General features: G+C 42.1%; 1 protein-coding gene and 6 non-coding genes across 7 annotated transcripts; all 7 read left to right on the top strand.

Moving 5' to 3' along the window:
• The first annotated feature begins 237 nt into the window (after nucleotides 1–237).
• Nucleotides 238–310, top strand: trnar-acg (transfer RNA arginine (anticodon ACG)). Its single transcript has one exon. It is a non-coding gene; the product is annotated as a tRNA-Arg (tRNA).
• A 9,425-nt stretch (nucleotides 311–9,735) lies between these two features.
• trnas-gga (transfer RNA serine (anticodon GGA)) lies at nucleotides 9,736–9,816 on the top strand. The gene is given in 2 exon segments: nucleotides 9,736–9,772; nucleotides 9,781–9,816. It is a non-coding gene; the product is annotated as a tRNA-Ser (tRNA).
• A 1,635-nt stretch (nucleotides 9,817–11,451) lies between these two features.
• Nucleotides 11,452–11,523, top strand: trnae-uuc (transfer RNA glutamic acid (anticodon UUC)). The gene has a single exon. It is a non-coding gene; the product is annotated as a tRNA-Glu (tRNA).
• A 203-nt stretch (nucleotides 11,524–11,726) lies between these two features.
• trnay-gua (transfer RNA tyrosine (anticodon GUA)) lies at nucleotides 11,727–11,814 on the top strand. Its single transcript is given in 2 exon segments — nucleotides 11,727–11,763; nucleotides 11,779–11,814. It is a non-coding gene; the product is annotated as a tRNA-Tyr (tRNA).
• Nucleotides 11,815–12,146: 332 nt separating this feature from the next.
• trnar-acg (transfer RNA arginine (anticodon ACG)) lies at nucleotides 12,147–12,219 on the top strand. Its single transcript has one exon. It is a non-coding gene; the product is annotated as a tRNA-Arg (tRNA).
• A 1,224-nt stretch (nucleotides 12,220–13,443) lies between these two features.
• On the top strand, nucleotides 13,444–13,515 carry trnae-uuc (transfer RNA glutamic acid (anticodon UUC)). Its single transcript has one exon. It is a non-coding gene; the product is annotated as a tRNA-Glu (tRNA).
• Nucleotides 13,516–14,895: 1,380 nt separating this feature from the next.
• LOC128022765 (uncharacterized) lies at nucleotides 14,896–16,617 on the top strand. Its single transcript, XM_052610558.1, has 4 exons — nucleotides 14,896–15,274; nucleotides 15,405–15,463; nucleotides 15,598–15,851; nucleotides 16,509–16,617. The coding sequence occupies exons 1-4, from the start codon at nucleotides 14,902–14,904 to the stop codon at nucleotides 16,615–16,617; spliced, it is 795 nt and encodes a 264-aa protein (XP_052466518.1). The 5' UTR covers nucleotides 14,896–14,901.
• The last annotated feature ends 696 nt before the right edge of the window (nucleotides 16,618–17,313 follow it).

The raw sequence follows: 17,313 nt of genomic DNA, 5'->3' as shown, positions 1-17,313 counted from the left end.
CAAACCCCATATGGTCTAGCGGTTAGGATTCCTGGTTTTCACCCAGGCGGCCCGGGTTCAACTCCCGGTATGGGAAAGGATGCTCCTTTTTGCTTCCCTCCTCAAAAATCCAGCAATCCTGGAGGGCTGGTAGTCTGTTCTCCTGATAACAAGGTGAGAATGAGCAGACATAAATGCTTGCCACCGTCACATCGAAAACCAACAAGTCTGTAACAATCGGGGGTCTTTACTTTTGGTGGGCCAGTGGCGCAATGGATAACGCGTCTGACTACGGATCAGAAGATTCTAGGTTCGACTCCTGGCTGGCTCGCTCTGTGCTTGTTTTTCTCCGGCTTATTTTGTTGTTGTGTTTTTTTTCTCCAAAGTCCAAAAGAAAAGGCAACTCTCTAGGCATTCTTCTATTTTTTCCAAAAAAAGGCACATTCTGCACACCCATTCCGATGTCTAGGGGAGACACGGACATGCTTTGGTATTGCCATTCATCTCACAAAATGCTGGCTGGTGGGCCAGTTGATTCTAGAATGAACAATTTCATCGCTACTCTGTAACCGCTTTACTACTTTGAAGGGTGCAATGCCATGTGGTTTTGATGTCACAGGCTTGCCATTTTGAAGCCTTATCACTAATTGCCACCTGGACATTGAGAATAATTTGTAATCTGCATTAAACTGAACGAGCGAATAATCAGCAATTTTGCGGATTAAAAATTGGTCTCACTTTCATTATTAACCTCACAACATGTCAGTTTTGTACCTTGACAGACCGACGATAGGCAGTTTTTCCTCTAGATAACGGTTGCCATGTGTGTTTTCAGATGCATGACACAAGTATTTTCACCTGGACAAGACCTTAATTACCAGTTCGAGGTATAAATTCAGCAATCACAGGATTCTGGCCAAAAAACTGAACCATGTGTGAGTCAACAAACATGTCCCTTGAATGCATGCAACACTATATATTTCAGTAAACCGTCCCTTCGGATGATTCTTGTATTGCCAAATTATTATCACATTGTTACAGTCACACACCAAAAGCAACAGGCCACTACAAAACCCTGCGCCCACACTGGCCACATTTATGGAAAGTGGCCCACAAGCTTGTGGCCAGTTAAAGCTGGCCAGTTCCCATATGGTCTAGCAGTTAGGATTCCTGGTTTTCTCGTATGCAGCCAGGGGTTGACTCCAGTTTTTCTTCTAGATAAAGGTTGCCGTGTGTTTTCAAATGGATGACACGAGTATTTTCACTTGGACAAGAGCTTAATTACCAGTTTGAGGACTCAATTCTGCAATCACAGGAATCTGCCCAAATACACTGAACCCCCGGGTTGAGTGAAAAAACAGATTCCCTGAATGCATACAACACTATATAATTCAGAAAACCGTCCTTTTGGATAATTCTTGTTTTGCCAAATTATTATCACATTGTTACAGTCACAGAACTAAAGCAACAGGCCACTACAAGGTCCTTCGCCCACGCTGACCACATGTATGGAAAGTGCGCCAGAAGCCCATGGCCAGTTTAAAGTGTCCAAACCCCATATGTTCTAGCGGTTAGGATTCTTGGTTTTCACCCAGGCGGCCCGGGTTCAACTCCCGGTATGGGAATGCATGCTCCTTTTTGCTTCCCTCCTCAAAAATCCAGCGAATCTTCCTGCACCAGAAGTGACTTTTTGGCCAGCAGTAGAGCTACAGAACCCTGACATGTCGAGGTTCTGACTAGCCCTTAGCCCCTTTGATAGCTCAGCTGGTAGAGCGGAGGACTTTAGGTTGGAGAAACAGGGACTTCCAGAATAAGTCAGAAAATATAATAATATAATATAATGTTATACTGTAAAAATAATATATTATACTGAAAAAAATGTGTCAGTAAGCGCTGCGTTATTCATGTATTTTGTTATGAAAATGCACAAAAACACAAATCATGTATTTTTGCAATGAATATTCACGTTTTATCTGTCAATTCATTTCAGCTTTTTTTATCCAGTGACCGCTGGATGCCTTTGTCCATATAAGGTATTTCCTGTAGCGTGCGTCACATAGTGGTCACAAGTTGGTGCTTCTACGAGTCCGTTTTGGACTTAATGCGAGAGAGCGCCCTCCGGTGTCCGGTATGAATGAAACGTACATAACTTGATTGTTTACCCTGGAAAGTTCCCAAATTAAAGTGCGGGGGACGAATTTACGTTCGATTAAATTACGGGGGATAATGATGATTACGCACGCGTGCATCAGCAGCGTCAAAACGGACACATTCCAGGAATTCCATCACTGGTCGGAGCGGGCCGCGAACTCGCGTACCTCTTCGTCTTTTAGGATCTTTACCTCGACTAATGGGCGCCGGCCTTGGCGCAATGGATAACGCGTCGGACTACGGATCAGAAGATTCTAGGTTCGACTCCTGGCTGGCTCGCTCTGTGCTTGTTTTTCTCCGGCTTATTTTGTTGTTGTGTTTTTTTTCTCCAAAGTCCAAAAGAAAAGGCAACTCTCTAGGCATTCTTCTATTTTTTCCAAAAAAAGGCACATTCTGCACACCCATTCCGATGTCTAGGGGAGACACGGACATGCTTTGGTATTGCCATTCGTCTCACAAAATGCAGGCTGGTGTGCCAGTTGATTCTAGAATGAACAATTTCATCGCTACTCTGTAACCGCTTTACTACTTTGAAGGGTGCAATGCCATGTGGTTTTGATGTCACAGGCTTGCCCATATGTTCTAGCTGTTAGGATTCCTGGTTTTCACCCAGGCGGCCCGGGTTCAACTCCCGGTATGGGAATGCATGCTCCTTTTTGCTTCCCTCCTCAAAAATCCAGCAAATCTTCCTGCACCAGAAGTGACTTTTTGGCCAGCAGTAGAGCTACAGAACCCTGATATGCTGAGGTTCTGATCCAGCAAATCTTCCTGCACCAGAAGTGACTTTTTGGCCAGCAGTAGAGCTACAGAACCCTGATATGTCGAGGTTCTGACTAGCCCTTAGCCCCTTCGATAGCTCAGCTGGTAGAGCGGAGGATTGTAGGTTGGAGTGTTGGCCATCCTTATGTCGCTGGTTCAACTCCGGCTCGAAGGAGGTGTTTTTTTCATGTTCCCACCAATGTTTTGGCTTGGAGCTGGCTTTCTCAAAGCTGTCAGCAGAGCTTGAATTCGCAGTCCACAATTAGAAGGCAAAAGAGCTTTCCCTGACCGGGAATCGAACCCGGGCCGCGGCGGTGAGAGCGCCGAATCCTAACCACTAGACCACCAGGGAGGGCTGGTGGGCTGGAGGGCTGGTGGGCTAGTGGGCTGGTGGGCTGGAGGGCTGGTAGTCTGTTCTCCTGATAACAAGGTGAGAATGAGCAGACATCAATGCTTGCCACCGTCACATCGAAAACCAACAAGTCTGTAACAATCGGGGGTCTTTACTATTGGTGGGCCAGTGGCGCTCCATGTCACCTGTAAGTCGTGGTTATTCTTTGTTATGACAGCCAATCACGTTCCCGGCTGCAACCATGAAACTTATGTTTTAGCCAATCAGCGCTCGTATCGCAACCGCGAATTTGCCAATCAGCGCTCGTATCGCAACCGCGAATTTGCCAATCAGCGCCCGTTCCTCATCTGCGATTCTTCGTAGTAAGTAGATCAATTGATAACATTAAAAACTACCGGAGATTTAAGGATCACGGGTGAAGAAGAAGAAGATAACGGTCATCGATTAACTTCTAACCAACATTTGCAATGTAAGTGAGTCTTTTATCAATAAAATTACAATACTGGTGCACAAATATGCATTAATTCATGCTTCAAGAATGCACAGATAATCACGAGTTAATGTAAACTCATGAAGGACTAACTTAAACCATTTATTAATGATTACTACATCAGCAACTAATAAACATTCTATATGATTAATAGATTAAGTAATAAATAAATTGTTACCAGTCAAATGTACTTTAATGTATAAGTTGAGTAATAACATTATATTAACTAATGATTTAAATGTATATGTTAATTACTACAGTGGCCAAAGCTATGCACTTCAACTTCCAGTTGTCAGCTTTAATTAATCTTTAGCTAATGATTTGTAAAGGAAACTGAGGAACTGAGTTATAATATAATATTGTGGTATATTATCTAATTGTCAATGTTTTACTATTTTAAAGGTGAGCTTATTGGAGTGGAATATCTTTACCAGCAAACTGGTAAAGTTCTGCAGGACTACAAGTTGGCCATTGAAGAGTCAGAGACTACTGAGGTTGGTATAGAGGTGGATGAAGGTTATGCTGAACTTGAGGAGTTTCAGGACATCACTGTCCCCACCTTTGACACTGACCGGACACCTGCTGCCTCTTCACAAGCATCAGTGTCTGCAGCATCTGCAGCATCATTTCCAACTCCTCCAGCAACCAGCCCCACGTCATCACTGTTTGTGGTCCCTCCATCATCAGTGTCATCTCCTGTCAGCAGCTCACTGCACGCTGAATCAAATCTAGAACTCTTTCCTGGAGCACATAGCTGTGAGTTTTACTAAAGTATTCATAAAGGTTTCGTATTTGTTATCACACTAACTATAAATTTGTATTTATCACATTGAAAGACATAAATAAAAATTTAAAATAAATATTTACCTTTTTAATGTTGCCCCAGTGGACTGATTATCTGCAGAAACGGATCGTCCAACATTGGAAGAGAACACTTCACATGATGTAAGGGTCCAGTTTATTTTTTATGTACATTTACATGTGTGTAAGCATAATCTGGGTTACATTGGATGTGCTTTCATGTGAATATTTGTATTCACTGATGCTATCAAAAGTTCCTAAATTATCTTTCATTTTAGGATTCGGTTGGACCTGATAATATTGAGGGGTATGGAGCCGTGCAGGACTTGGCAGAGTTTTTGGTTAGCCTCAGAGACCACCGTCTGGCTTTGTCGGGAGAAGAGTGCATCAAGATCATCTCCCTATGGCAGGCATTGGGGGAGTATGACAAGAAAAAGACCATTTACCCACCACGTAACCAAACCAACCTAAAACAGGGACGATTCAGAGCCACTAAGAAGATTGTGGCCCCAGGTGTGGAGAGCAGCAAAAGGTATGTTACGTTTAGTAAACACAGGGTCTACACATTTTTTTATATAAAATATATATATATATATATATCTGAAACTGGCTGAAATATCACCTACAACTTGTTTTGTTTAGTAAGGATTTCTAGTTAAATTAGTAAAACCTGACACCTTCATGACTAGCTTATCTTCCTGTAGCCTGTTAAGTTCAAACTTAGCCTGATTACAACATAAATTATTAGTTGTGATTTACGTTTTATTCTGACTATATATATTAGGTTGCTAAGTATGTTACATTGCTATGAACACAGTTCCAACTGTACACTGGAATATTTAATTTAGAAGAAACAAGGCAATCATTTCTTAAATCATTAAAATCATTTTGTATCATGTGGAGTCAAATAATTTGTCTTTTACTGTACTTTAGTAAGTAGCCATGTAATAAGTGGGATAATATGCAGTCATTATTGTGAAAAAAAACCTGACTTGCTGACTAACAACACCCTGTAATTATTCCACAACACAGTAGAGAACTGATTTATTGATATGACATTTCAACATCAATCTAAAAACAAAACAAAGAGAGACAACATAACTATGCGCACATATTATAAATGAACATTTAGACAACACAAAGCAAAACAGACAGCATAGGAAAGGTAAAATAAAAATAAGATCACACAATGAAAACAATCTTACATTAATAATATGTATTCTGTTGTAATTTGCAGGTGTTTTGTTGGGGCTCACAGTCCTGCACAGTGGCCTGACTGCAACCGAGTGGTGGAGGCCATTTTCATAAGGCTCTGTGCTCTCTACCCAAACGCGGTGCACTGTGATGGAGTGAGGGTGTCCCGCTTCACTGTGGTAGCATGTGCTTACAAGCACATCCAAGATAGATATATAATATAAACGGTATGTTTATGTTTTTTTATTATTATTTTGGCTAATATATGAAAAGTCCACTACAGTGGTAAAAACAATTTTTATTTACTTTTTTTTTTTAAGCAAATATGTCATAATTGTACTGCTGTGGTAAATGTTTGTCTTTGTTTACTATTAATTCTTATTATTTTCTAAGTCTGATGTCAAAATTGCACTGCAAATGTTTGTTTTGGTTTGATATTTATTATATTTTTACACTGATATGTACAAATTTTATTATTGTGGTAAACATTTTTGGTGTATACTGTACAAAATTGCATTACTGTTCTAAATGTTTTATTGGCTTTAAAATATATATGCAGATTAAAAGGGTTGTTAATATTTGCCTTCACACTATTTGTATTCTCACAATATTTGTACATGTATATATATTTGCACTGTTGTTATAATTTTATATATTGACTTTATATTTGCAAATAAAAAGGGTTATTAATCTTTGCACTCACAATGTTTTTGTGCCTATTTCTCACTGTAATTGTAGTTGCAAAAAAAACAAACATTTTTTTAAGTATTCCAGTATTACATAACAGTAAACACACACACACAAAGAAACAGGGACTTCCAGAATAAGTCAGAAAATATAATAATATAATATAATGTTATACTGTAAAAATAATATATTATACTGAAAAAAATGTGTCAGTAAGCGCTGCGTTATTCATGTATTTTGTTATGAAAATGCACAAAAACACAAATCATGTATTTTTGCAATGAATATTCACGTTTTATCTGTCAATTCATTTCAGCTTTTTTTATCCAGTGACCGCTGGATGCCTTTGTCCATATAAGGTATTTCCTGTAGCGTGCGTCACATAGTGGTCACAAGTTGGTGCTTCTACGAGTCCGTTTTGGACTTAATGCGAGAGAGCGCCCTCCGGTGTCCGGTATGAATGAAACGTACATAACTTGATTGTTTACCCTGGAAAGTTCCCAAATTAAAGTGCGGGGGACGAATTTACGTTCGATTAAATTACGGGGGATAATGATGATTACGCACGCGTGCATCAGCAGCGTCAAAACGGACACATTCCAGGAATTCCATCACTGGTCGGAGCGGGCCGCGAACTCGCGTACCTCTTCGTCTTTTAGGATCTTTACCTCGACTAATGGGCGCCGGCCTTGGCGCAATGGATAACGCGTCGGACTACGGATCAGAAGATTCTAGGTTCGACTCCTGGCTGGCTCGCTCTGTGCTTGTTTTTCTCCGGCTTATTTTGTTGTTGTGTTTTTTTTCTCCAAAGTCCAAAAGAAAAGGCAACTCTCTAGGCATTCTTCTATTTTTTCCAAAAAAAGGCACATTCTGCACACCCATTCCGATGTCTAGGGGAGACACGGACATGCTTTGGTATTGCCATTCGTCTCACAAAATGCAGGCTGGTGTGCCAGTTGATTCTAGAATGAACAATTTCATCGCTACTCTGTAACCGCTTTACTACTTTGAAGGGTGCAATGCCATGTGGTTTTGATGTCACAGGCTTGCCCATATGTTCTAGCTGTTAGGATTCCTGGTTTTCACCCAGGCGGCCCGGGTTCAACTCCCGGTATGGGAATGCATGCTCCTTTTTGCTTCCCTCCTCAAAAATCCAGCAAATCTTCCTGCACCAGAAGTGACTTTTTGGCCAGCAGTAGAGCTACAGAACCCTGATATGCTGAGGTTCTGATCCAGCAAATCTTCCTGCACCAGAAGTGACTTTTTGGCCAGCAGTAGAGCTACAGAACCCTGATATGTCGAGGTTCTGACTAGCCCTTAGCCCCTTCGATAGCTCAGCTGGTAGAGCGGAGGATTGTAGGTTGGAGTGTTGGCCATCCTTAGGTCGCTGGTTCAACTCCGGCTCGAAGGAGGTGTTTTTTTCATGTTCCCACCAATGTTTTGGCTTGGAGCTGGCTTTCTCACAGCTGTCAGCAGAGCTTGAATTCGCAGTCCACAATTGGAAGGCAAAAGAGCTTTCCCTGACCGGGAATCGAACCCGGGCCGCGGCGGTGAGAGCGCCGAATCCTAACCACTAGACCACCAGGGAGGGATGGTGGGCTGGAGGGCTCGTGGGCTGCTGGGCTGGTGGGCTGGAGGGCTGGAGGGTTGGTAGTCTGTTCTCCTGATAACAAGGTGAGAATGAGCAGACATCAATGCTTGCCACCGTCACATCGAAAACCAACAAGTCTGTAACAATCGGGGGTCTTTACTTTTGGTGGGCCAGTGGCGCAATGGATAACGCATCTGACTACGGATCAGAAGATTCTAGGTTCGACTCCTGGCTGGCTCGCTCTGTGCTTGTTTTTCTCCGGCTTATTTTGTTGTTGTGTTTTTTTTCTCCAAAGTCCAAAAGAAAAGGCAACTCTCTAGGCATTCTTCTATTTTTTCCAAAAAAAGGCACATTCTGCACACCCATTCCGATGTCTAGGGGAGACACGGACATGCTTTGGTATTGCCATTCGTCTCACAAAATGCAGGCTGGTGGGCCAGTTGATTCTAGAATGAACAATTTCATCGCTACTCTGTAACCGCTTTACTACTTTGAAGGGTGCAATGCCATGTGGTTTTGATGTCACAGGCTTGCCATTTTGAAGCCTTATCACTAATTGCCACCTGGACATTGAGAATAATTTGTAATCTGCATTAAACTGAACGAGCGAATAATCAGCATATTAAAAATTGGTCTCACTTTCATTATTAACCTCACAACATGTCAGTTTTGTACCTTTACAGACCGACGATAGGCAGTTTTTCCTCTAGATAACGGTTGCCATGTGTGTTTTCAGATGCATGACACAAGTATTTTCACCTGGACAAGACCTTAATTACCAGTTCGAGGTATAAATTCAGCAATCACAGGATTCTGGCCAAAAAACTGAACCATGTGTGAGTCAACAAACATGTCCCTTGAATGCATGCAACACTATATATTTCAGTAAACCGTCCCTTCGGATGATTCTTGTATTGCCAAATTATTATCACATTGTTACAGTCACACACCAAAAGCAACAGGCCACTACAAAACCCTGCGCCCACACTGGCCACATTTATGGAAAGTGGCCCACAAGCTTGTGGCCAGTTAAAGCTGGCCAGTTCCCATATGGTCTAGCAGTTAGGATTCCTGGTTTTCTTGTACGCAGCCAGGGGTTGACTCCAGTTTTTCCTCTAGATAAAGGTTGCCGTGTGTGTTTTCAAATGGATGACACGAGTATTTTCACTTGGACAAGAGCTTAATTACCAGTTTGAGGAATCAATTCTGCAATCACAGGAATCTGCCCAAATACACTGAACCCCCGGGTTGAGTGAAAAAACAGATTCCCTGAATGCATACAACACTATATAATTCAGAAAACCGTCCTTTTGGATAATTCTTGTTTTGCCAAATTATTATCACATTGTTACAGTCACAGAACTAAAGCAACAGGCCACTACAAGGTCCTGCGCCCACGCTGACCACATGTATGGAAAGTGCGCCAGAAGCCCATGGCCAGTTTAAAGTGTCCAAATCCCATATGGTCTAGCGGTTAGGATTCCTGGTTTTCACCCAGGTGGCTCGGGTTCAACTCCCGGTATGGGAATGGATGCTCCTTTTTGCTTCCCTCCTCAAAAATCCAGCAAATCTTCCTGCACCAGAAGTGACTTTTTGGCCAGCAGTAGAGCTACAGAACCCTGATATGTCGAGGTTCTGATCCAGCAAGACTTCCTGCACCAGAAGTGACTTTTTGGCCAGCAGTAGAGCTACAGAACCCTGACATGTCGAGGTTCTGACTAGCCCTTAGCCCCTTCGATAGCTCAGCTGGTAGAGCGGAGGGTTGGAGTGTTGGCCATCCTTATGTCGCTGGTTCAACTCCGGCTCGAAGGAGGTGTTTTTTTCATGTTCCCACCAATTTTTTGGTTTGGAGCTGGCTTTCTCACAGCTGTCAGCAGAGCTTGAATTCGCAGTCCACAATTGGAAGGCAAAAGAGCTTTCCCTGACCGGGAATCGAACCCGGGCCGCGGCGGTGAGAGCGCCGAATCCTAACCACTAGACCACCAGGGAGGGATGGTGGGCTGGAGGGCTCGTGGGCTGCTGAGGTGGTGGGCTGGAGGGCTGGAGGGCTGGTAGTCTGTTCTCCTGATAACAAGGTGAGAATGAGCAGACATCAATGCTTGCCACCGTCACATCGAAAACCAACAAGTCTGTAACAATCGGGGGTCTTTACTTTTGGTGGGCCAGTGGCGCAATGGATAACGCATCTGACTACGGATCAGAAGATTCTAGGTTCGACTCCTGGCTGGCTCGCTCTGTGCTTGTTTTTCTCCGGCTTATTTTGTTGTTGTGTTTTTTTTCTCCAAAGTCCAAAAGAAAAGGCAACTCTCTAGGCATTCTTCTATTTTTTCCAAAAAAAGGCACATTCTGCACACCCATTCCGATGTCTAGGGGAGACACGGACATGCTTTGGTATTGCCATTCGTCTCACAAAATGCAGGCTGGTGGGCCAGTTGATTCTAGAATGAACAATTTCATCGCTACTCTGTAACCGCTTTACTACTTTGAAGGGTGCAATGCCATGTGGTTTTGATGTCACAGGCTTGCCATTTTGAAGCCTTATCACTAATTGCCACCTGGACATTGAGAATAATTTGTAATCTGCATTAAACTGAACGAGCGAATAATCAGCATATTAAAAATTGGTCTCACTTTCATTATTAACCTCACAACATGTCAGTTTTGTACCTTGACAGACCGACGATAGGCAGTTTTTCCTCTAGATAACGGTTGCCGTGTGTGTTTTCAGATGCATGACACAAGTATTTTCACCTGGACAAGACCTTAATTACCAGTTCGAGGTATAAATTCAGCAATCACAGGATTCTGGCCAAAAAACTGAACCATGTGTGAGTCAACAAACATGTCCCTTGAATGCATGCAACACTATATATTTCAGTAAACCGTCCCTTCGGATGATTCTTGTATTGGCAAATTATTATCACATTGTTACAGTCACACACCAAAAGCAACAGGCCACTACAAAACCCTGCGCCCACACTGGCCACATTTATGGAAAGTGGCCCACAAGCTTGTGGCCAGTTAAAGCTGGCCAGTTCCCATATGGTCTAGCAGTTAGGATTCCTGGTTTTCTCGTACGCAGCCAGGGGTTGACTCCAGTTTTCCTCTAGATAAAGGTTGCCGTGTGTGTTTTCAAATGGATGACTCGAGTATTTTCACTTGGACAAGAGCTTAATTACCAGTTTGAGGAATCAATTCTGCAATCACAGGAATCTGCCCAAATACACTGAACCCCCGGGTTGAGTGAAAAAACAGATTCCCTGAATGCATACAACACTATATAATTCAGAAAACCGTCCTTTTGGATAATTCTTGTTTTGCCAAATTATTATCACATTGTTACAGTCACAGAACTAAAGCAACAGGCCACTACAAGGTCCTGCGCCCACGCTGACCACATGTATGGAAAGTGCGCCAGAAGCCCATGGCCAGTTTAAAGTGTCCAAATCCCATATGGTCTAGCGGTTAGGATTCCTGGTTTTCACCCAGGCGGCCCGGGTTCAACTCCCGGTATGGGAATGCATGCTCCTTTTTGCTTCCCTCCTCAAAAATCCAGCAAATCTTCCTGCACCAGAAGTGACTTTTTGGCCAACAGTAGAGCTACAGAACCCTGATATGTCGAGGTTCTGATCCAGCAAATCTTCCTGCACCAGAAGTGACTTTTTGGCCAGCAGTAGAGCTACAGAACCCTGATATGTCGAGGTTCTGACTAGCCCTTAGCCCCTTCGATAGCTCAGCTGGTAGAGCGGAGGACTGTAGGTTGGAGTGTTGGCCATCCTTAGGTCGCTGGTTCAACTCCGGCTCGAAGGAGGTGTTTTTTTTCATGTTCCCACCAATTTTTTGGTTTGGAGCTGGCTTTCTCACAGCTGTCAGCAGAGCTTGAATTCGCAGTCCACAATTGGAAGGCAAAAGAGCTTTCCCTGACCGGGAATCGAACCCGGGCCGCGGCGGTGAGAGCGCTGAATCCTAACCACTAGACCACCAGGGAGGGATGGTGGGCTGGTGGGCTGGAGGGCTGGTGGGCTGGTGGGCTGGTAGTATGTTCTCCTGATAACAAGGTGAGAATGAGCAGACATCAATGCTTGCCACCGTCACATCGAAAACCAACAAGTCTGTAACAATCGGGGGTCTCTACTAATGGTGGGCCAGTGGCGCAATGGATAACGCGTCTGACTACGGATCAGAAGATTCTAGGTTCGACTCCTGGCTGGCTCGCTCTGTGCTTGCTTTTCTCCGGCTTATTTTGTTGTTGTGTTTTTTTTCTCCAAAGTCCAAAAGAAAAGGCAACTCTCTAGGCATTCTTCTATTTTTTCCAAAAAAAGGCACATTCTGCACACCCATTCCGATGTCTAGGGGAGACACGGACATGCTTTGGTATTGCCATTCGTCTCACAAAATGCAGGCTGGTGGGCCAGTTGATTCTAGAATGAACAATTTCATCGCTACTCTGTAACCGCTTTACTACTTTGAAGGGTGCAATGCCATGTGGTTTTGATGTCACAGGCTTGCCATTTTGAAGCCTTATCACTAATTGCCACCTGGGCATTGAGAATAATTTGTAATCTGCATTAAACTGAACGAGCGAATAATCAGCAATTTTGCGGATTAAAAGTTGGTCTCACTTTCATTATTAACCTCACAACATGTCAGTTTTGTACCTTGACAGACCGACGATAGGCAGTTTTTCCTCTAGATAACGGTTGCCATGTGTGTTTTCAGATGCATGACACAAGTATTTTCACCTGGACAAGACCTTAATTACCAGTTCGAGGTATAAATTCAGCAATCACAGGATTCTGGCCAAAATACTGAACCATGTGTGAGTCAACAAACATGTCCCTTGAATGCATGCAACACTATATATTTCAGTAAACCGTCCCTTCGGATGATTCTTGTATTGCCAAATTATTATCACATTGTTACAGTCACACACCAAAAGCAACAGGCCACTACAAAACCCTGCGCCCACACTGGCCACATTTATGGAAAGTGGCCCACAAGCTTGTGGCCAGTTAAAGCTGGCCAGTTCCCATATGGTCTAGCAGTTAGGATTCCTGGTTTTCTCGTACGCAGCCAGGGGTTGACTCCAGTTTTTCCTCTAGATAAAGGTTGCCGTGTGTGTTTTCAAATGGATGACACGAGTATTTTCACTTGGACAAGAGCTTAATTACCAGTTTGAGGAATCAATTCTGCAATCACAGGAATCTGCCCAAATACACTGAACCCCCGGGTTGAGTGAAAAAACAGATTCCCTGAATGCATACAACACTATATAATTCAGAAAACCGTCCTTTTGGATAATTCTTGTTTTGCCAAATTATTATCACATTGTTACAGTCACAGAACTAAAGCAACAGGCCACTACAAGGTCCTGCGCCCACGCTGACCACATGTATGGAAAGTGCGCCAGAAGCCCATGGCCAGTTTAAAGTGTCCAAATCCCATATGGTCTAGCGGTTAGGATTCCTGGTTTTCACCCAGGCGGCCCGGGTTCAACTCCCGGTATGGGAATGCATGCTCCTTTTTGCTTCCCTCCTCAAAAATCCAGCAAATCTTCCTGCACCAGAAGTGACTTTTTGGCCAACAGTAGAGCTACAGAACCCTGATATGTCGAGGTTCTGATCCAGCAAATCTTCCTGCACCAGAAGTGACTTTTTGGCCAGCAGTAGAGCTACAGAACCCTGATATGTCGAGGTTCTGACAAGCCCTTAGCCCCTTCGATAGCTCAGCTGGTAGAGCGGAGGATCGTAGGTTGGAGTGTTGGCCATCCTTAGGTCGCTGGTTCAACTCCGGCTCGAAGGAGGTGTTTTTTTCATGTTCCCACCAATGTTTTGGCTTGGAGCTGGCTTTCTCACAGCTGTCAGCAGAGCTTGAATTCGCAGTCCACAATTGGAAGGCAAAAGACCTTTCCCTGACCGGGAATCGAACCCGGGCCGCGGCGGTGAGAGCGCCGAATCCTAACCACTAGACCACCAGGGAGGGATGGAGGGCTCGTGGGCTGGTGCGCTGGTGGGCTGGTGGGCTGGAGGGCTGGTAGTCTGTTCTCCTGATAACAAGGTGAGAATGAGCAGACATCAATGCTTGCCACCGTCACATCGAAAACCAACAAGTCTGTAACAATCGGGGGTCTTTACTAATGGTGGGCCAGTGGCGCTCCATGTCACCTTTAGGTCGTGGTTATTCTTTGTTATGACAGCCAATCACGTACCCGGCTGCAACCTTGAAACTTATATTTTAGCCAATCAGCGCTCGTATCGCAACCGCGAATTTGCCAATCAGCGCTCGTATCGCAACCGCGAATTTGCCAATCAGCGCTCGTATCGCAACCGCGAATTTGCCAATCAGCGCCCGTTCCTCATCCGCGATTCTTCGTAGTAAGTAGATCAATTGATAACATTAAAAACTACCGGAGATTTAAGGATCACTTTTACTGTCTATGGTGAAGAAGAAGAAGATAACGGTCATCGATTAACTTCTAAACAACATTTGCAATGTAAGTGAGTCTTTTATCAATAAAATTACAATACTGGTGCACAAATATGCATTAATTCATGCTTCAAGAATGCACAGATAATCACGAGTTAATGTAAACTCATGAAGGACTAACTTAAACCATTTATTAATGATTACTACATCAGCAACTAATAAACATTCTATATGATTAATAGATTAAGTAATAAATAAATTGTTACCAGTCAAATGTACTTTAATGTATAAGTTGAGTAATAACATTATATTAACTAATGATTTAAATGTATATGTTAATTACTACAGTGGCCAAAGCTATGCACTTCAACTTCCAGTTGTCAGCTTTAATTAATCTTTAGCTAATGATTTGCAAAGGAAACTGAGGAACTGATTTATAATATAATATTGTGGTATATTATCTAATTGTCAATGTTTTACTATTTTAAAGGTGAGCTTATTGGAGTGGAATATCTTTACCAGCAAACTGGTAAAGTTCTGCAGGACTACAAGTTGGCCATTGAAGAGTCAGAGACTACTGAGGTTGGTATAGAGGTGGATGAAGGTTATGCTGAACTTGAGGAGTTTCAGGACATCACTGTCCCCACCTTTGACACTGAACGGACACCTGCTGCCTCTTCACAAGCATCAGTGTCTGCAGCATCTGCAGCATCATTTCCAACTCCTCCAGCAACCAGCCCCACGTCATCACTGTTTGTGGTCCCTCCATCATCAGTGTCATCTCCTGTCAGCAGCTCACTGCACGCTGAATCAAATCTAGAACTCTTTCCTGGAGCACATAGCTGTGAGTTTTACTAAAGTATTCATAAAGGTTTCGTATTTGTTATCACACTAACTATAAATTTGTATTTATCACATTGAAAGGCATAAATACAAATTTAAAATAAATATTTACCTTTTTAATGTTGCCACAGTGGACCGATTATCTGCAGAAACGGATCGTCCAACATTGGAAGAGAACACTTCACATGATGTAAGGGTCCAGTTTATTTTTTATGTACATTTACATGTGTGTAAGCATAATCTGGGTTACATTGGATGTGCTTTCATGTGAATATTTGTATTCACTGATGCTATCAAAAGTTCCTAAATTATCTTTCATTTTAGGATTACGTTGGACCTGATAATATTGAGGGGTATGGAGCCGTGCAGGACTTGGCAGAGTTTTTGGTTAGCCTCAGAGACCACCGTCTGGCTTTGCCGGGAGAAGAGTGCATCAAGATCATCTCCCTATGGCAGGCATTGGGGGAGTATGACAAGAAAAAGACCATTTACCCACCACTTAACCAAACCAACCTAAAACAGGGACGATTCAGGGCCACTAAGAAGATTGTGGCCCCAGGTGTGGAGAGCAGCAAAACGTATGTTACGCTTAGTAAACATAGGGTCTACACATTTTTTATATAAAATATATATAATACATCTGAAACTGGCTGAAATATCACCTAAAACCTGACACCTTCATGACTAGCTTATCTTCCTGTAGCCTGTTAAGTTCAAACTTAGCCTGATTACAACATAAATTATTAGTTGTGATTTACGTTTTATTCTGACTATATATATTAGGTTGCTAAGTATGTTACATTGCTATGAACACAGTTCCAACTGTACATTGGAATATTTAATTTAGAAGAAACAAGGCAATCATTTCTTAAATCATTAAAATCATTTTGTATCATGTTGAGTCAAATAATTTGTCTTTTACTGTACTTTAGTAAGTAGCCATGTAATAAGTGGGATAATATGCAGTCATTATTGTGAAAAAAACCTGACAGGCTGACTAACAACACCCTGTAATTATTCCACAACACAGTAGAGAACTGATTTATTGATATGACATTTCAACATCAATCTAAAAACAAAACAAAGAGAGACAACATAACTATGCGCACATATTATAAATGAACATTTAGACAACACAAAGCAAAACAGACAGCATAGGAAAGGTAAAATAAAAATAAGATCACACAATGAAAACAATCTTACATTAATAATATGTATTCTGTTGTAATTTGCAGGTGTTTCGTTGGGGCTCACAGTCCTGCACAGTGGCCTGACTGCAACCGAAGGCCATTTTCACAAGGCTCTGTGCTCTCTACCCAAACGCAGTGCGCTGTGATGGAATGAGGGTGTCCCGCTTCACTGTGGTAGCATGTGCTTACAAGCACATCCAAGATAGATATATAATATAAACGGTATGTTTATGTTTTTTATTATTATTTTGGCTAATATATGAAAAGTCCACTACAGTGGTAAAAACTATTTTTTTATTTACTTTTTTTTTTTAAGCAAATATGTCATAATTGCACTACTGTGGTAAATGTTTGTCTTTGTTTACTATTAATTCTTATTATTTTCTTAGTCTGATGTCAAAATTGCACTGCAAATGTTTGTTTTGGTTTTTACACTGATATGTACAAATTTTATTATTGTGGTAAACATTTTTGGTGTATACTGTACAAAATTGCATTACTGTTCTAAATGTTTTATTGGCTTTAAAATATATATGCAGATTAAAAGGGTTGTTAATATTTGCCCTCACACTATTGTTATTGTTCCTATTTGTATTCTCACAATATTTGTAAATGTATATATATTTGCACTGTTGTTATAATTTTATATAATGACTTTATATTTGCAAATAAAAAGGGTTGTTAATCTTTGCACTCACAATGTTTTTGTGCCTATTTCTCACTGTAATTGTAGTTTGCAAAAAAAAACCCATGTTTTTAAGTATTCCAGTATTACATAACAGTAAAACACACACACAAAGAAACAGGGACTTCCAGAATAAGTCAGAACATATAATAATATAATATAATG

Source organism: Carassius gibelio, chromosome A11 (genome assembly GCF_023724105.1).
Source record: "Carassius gibelio isolate Cgi1373 ecotype wild population from Czech Republic chromosome A11, carGib1.2-hapl.c, whole genome shotgun sequence".
Taxonomy (NCBI): domain Eukaryota; kingdom Metazoa; phylum Chordata; class Actinopteri; order Cypriniformes; family Cyprinidae; genus Carassius; species Carassius gibelio.
Note: the sequence above shows the minus strand (reverse complement) of the source record. Positions and strands in the feature narration are given on the sequence as shown.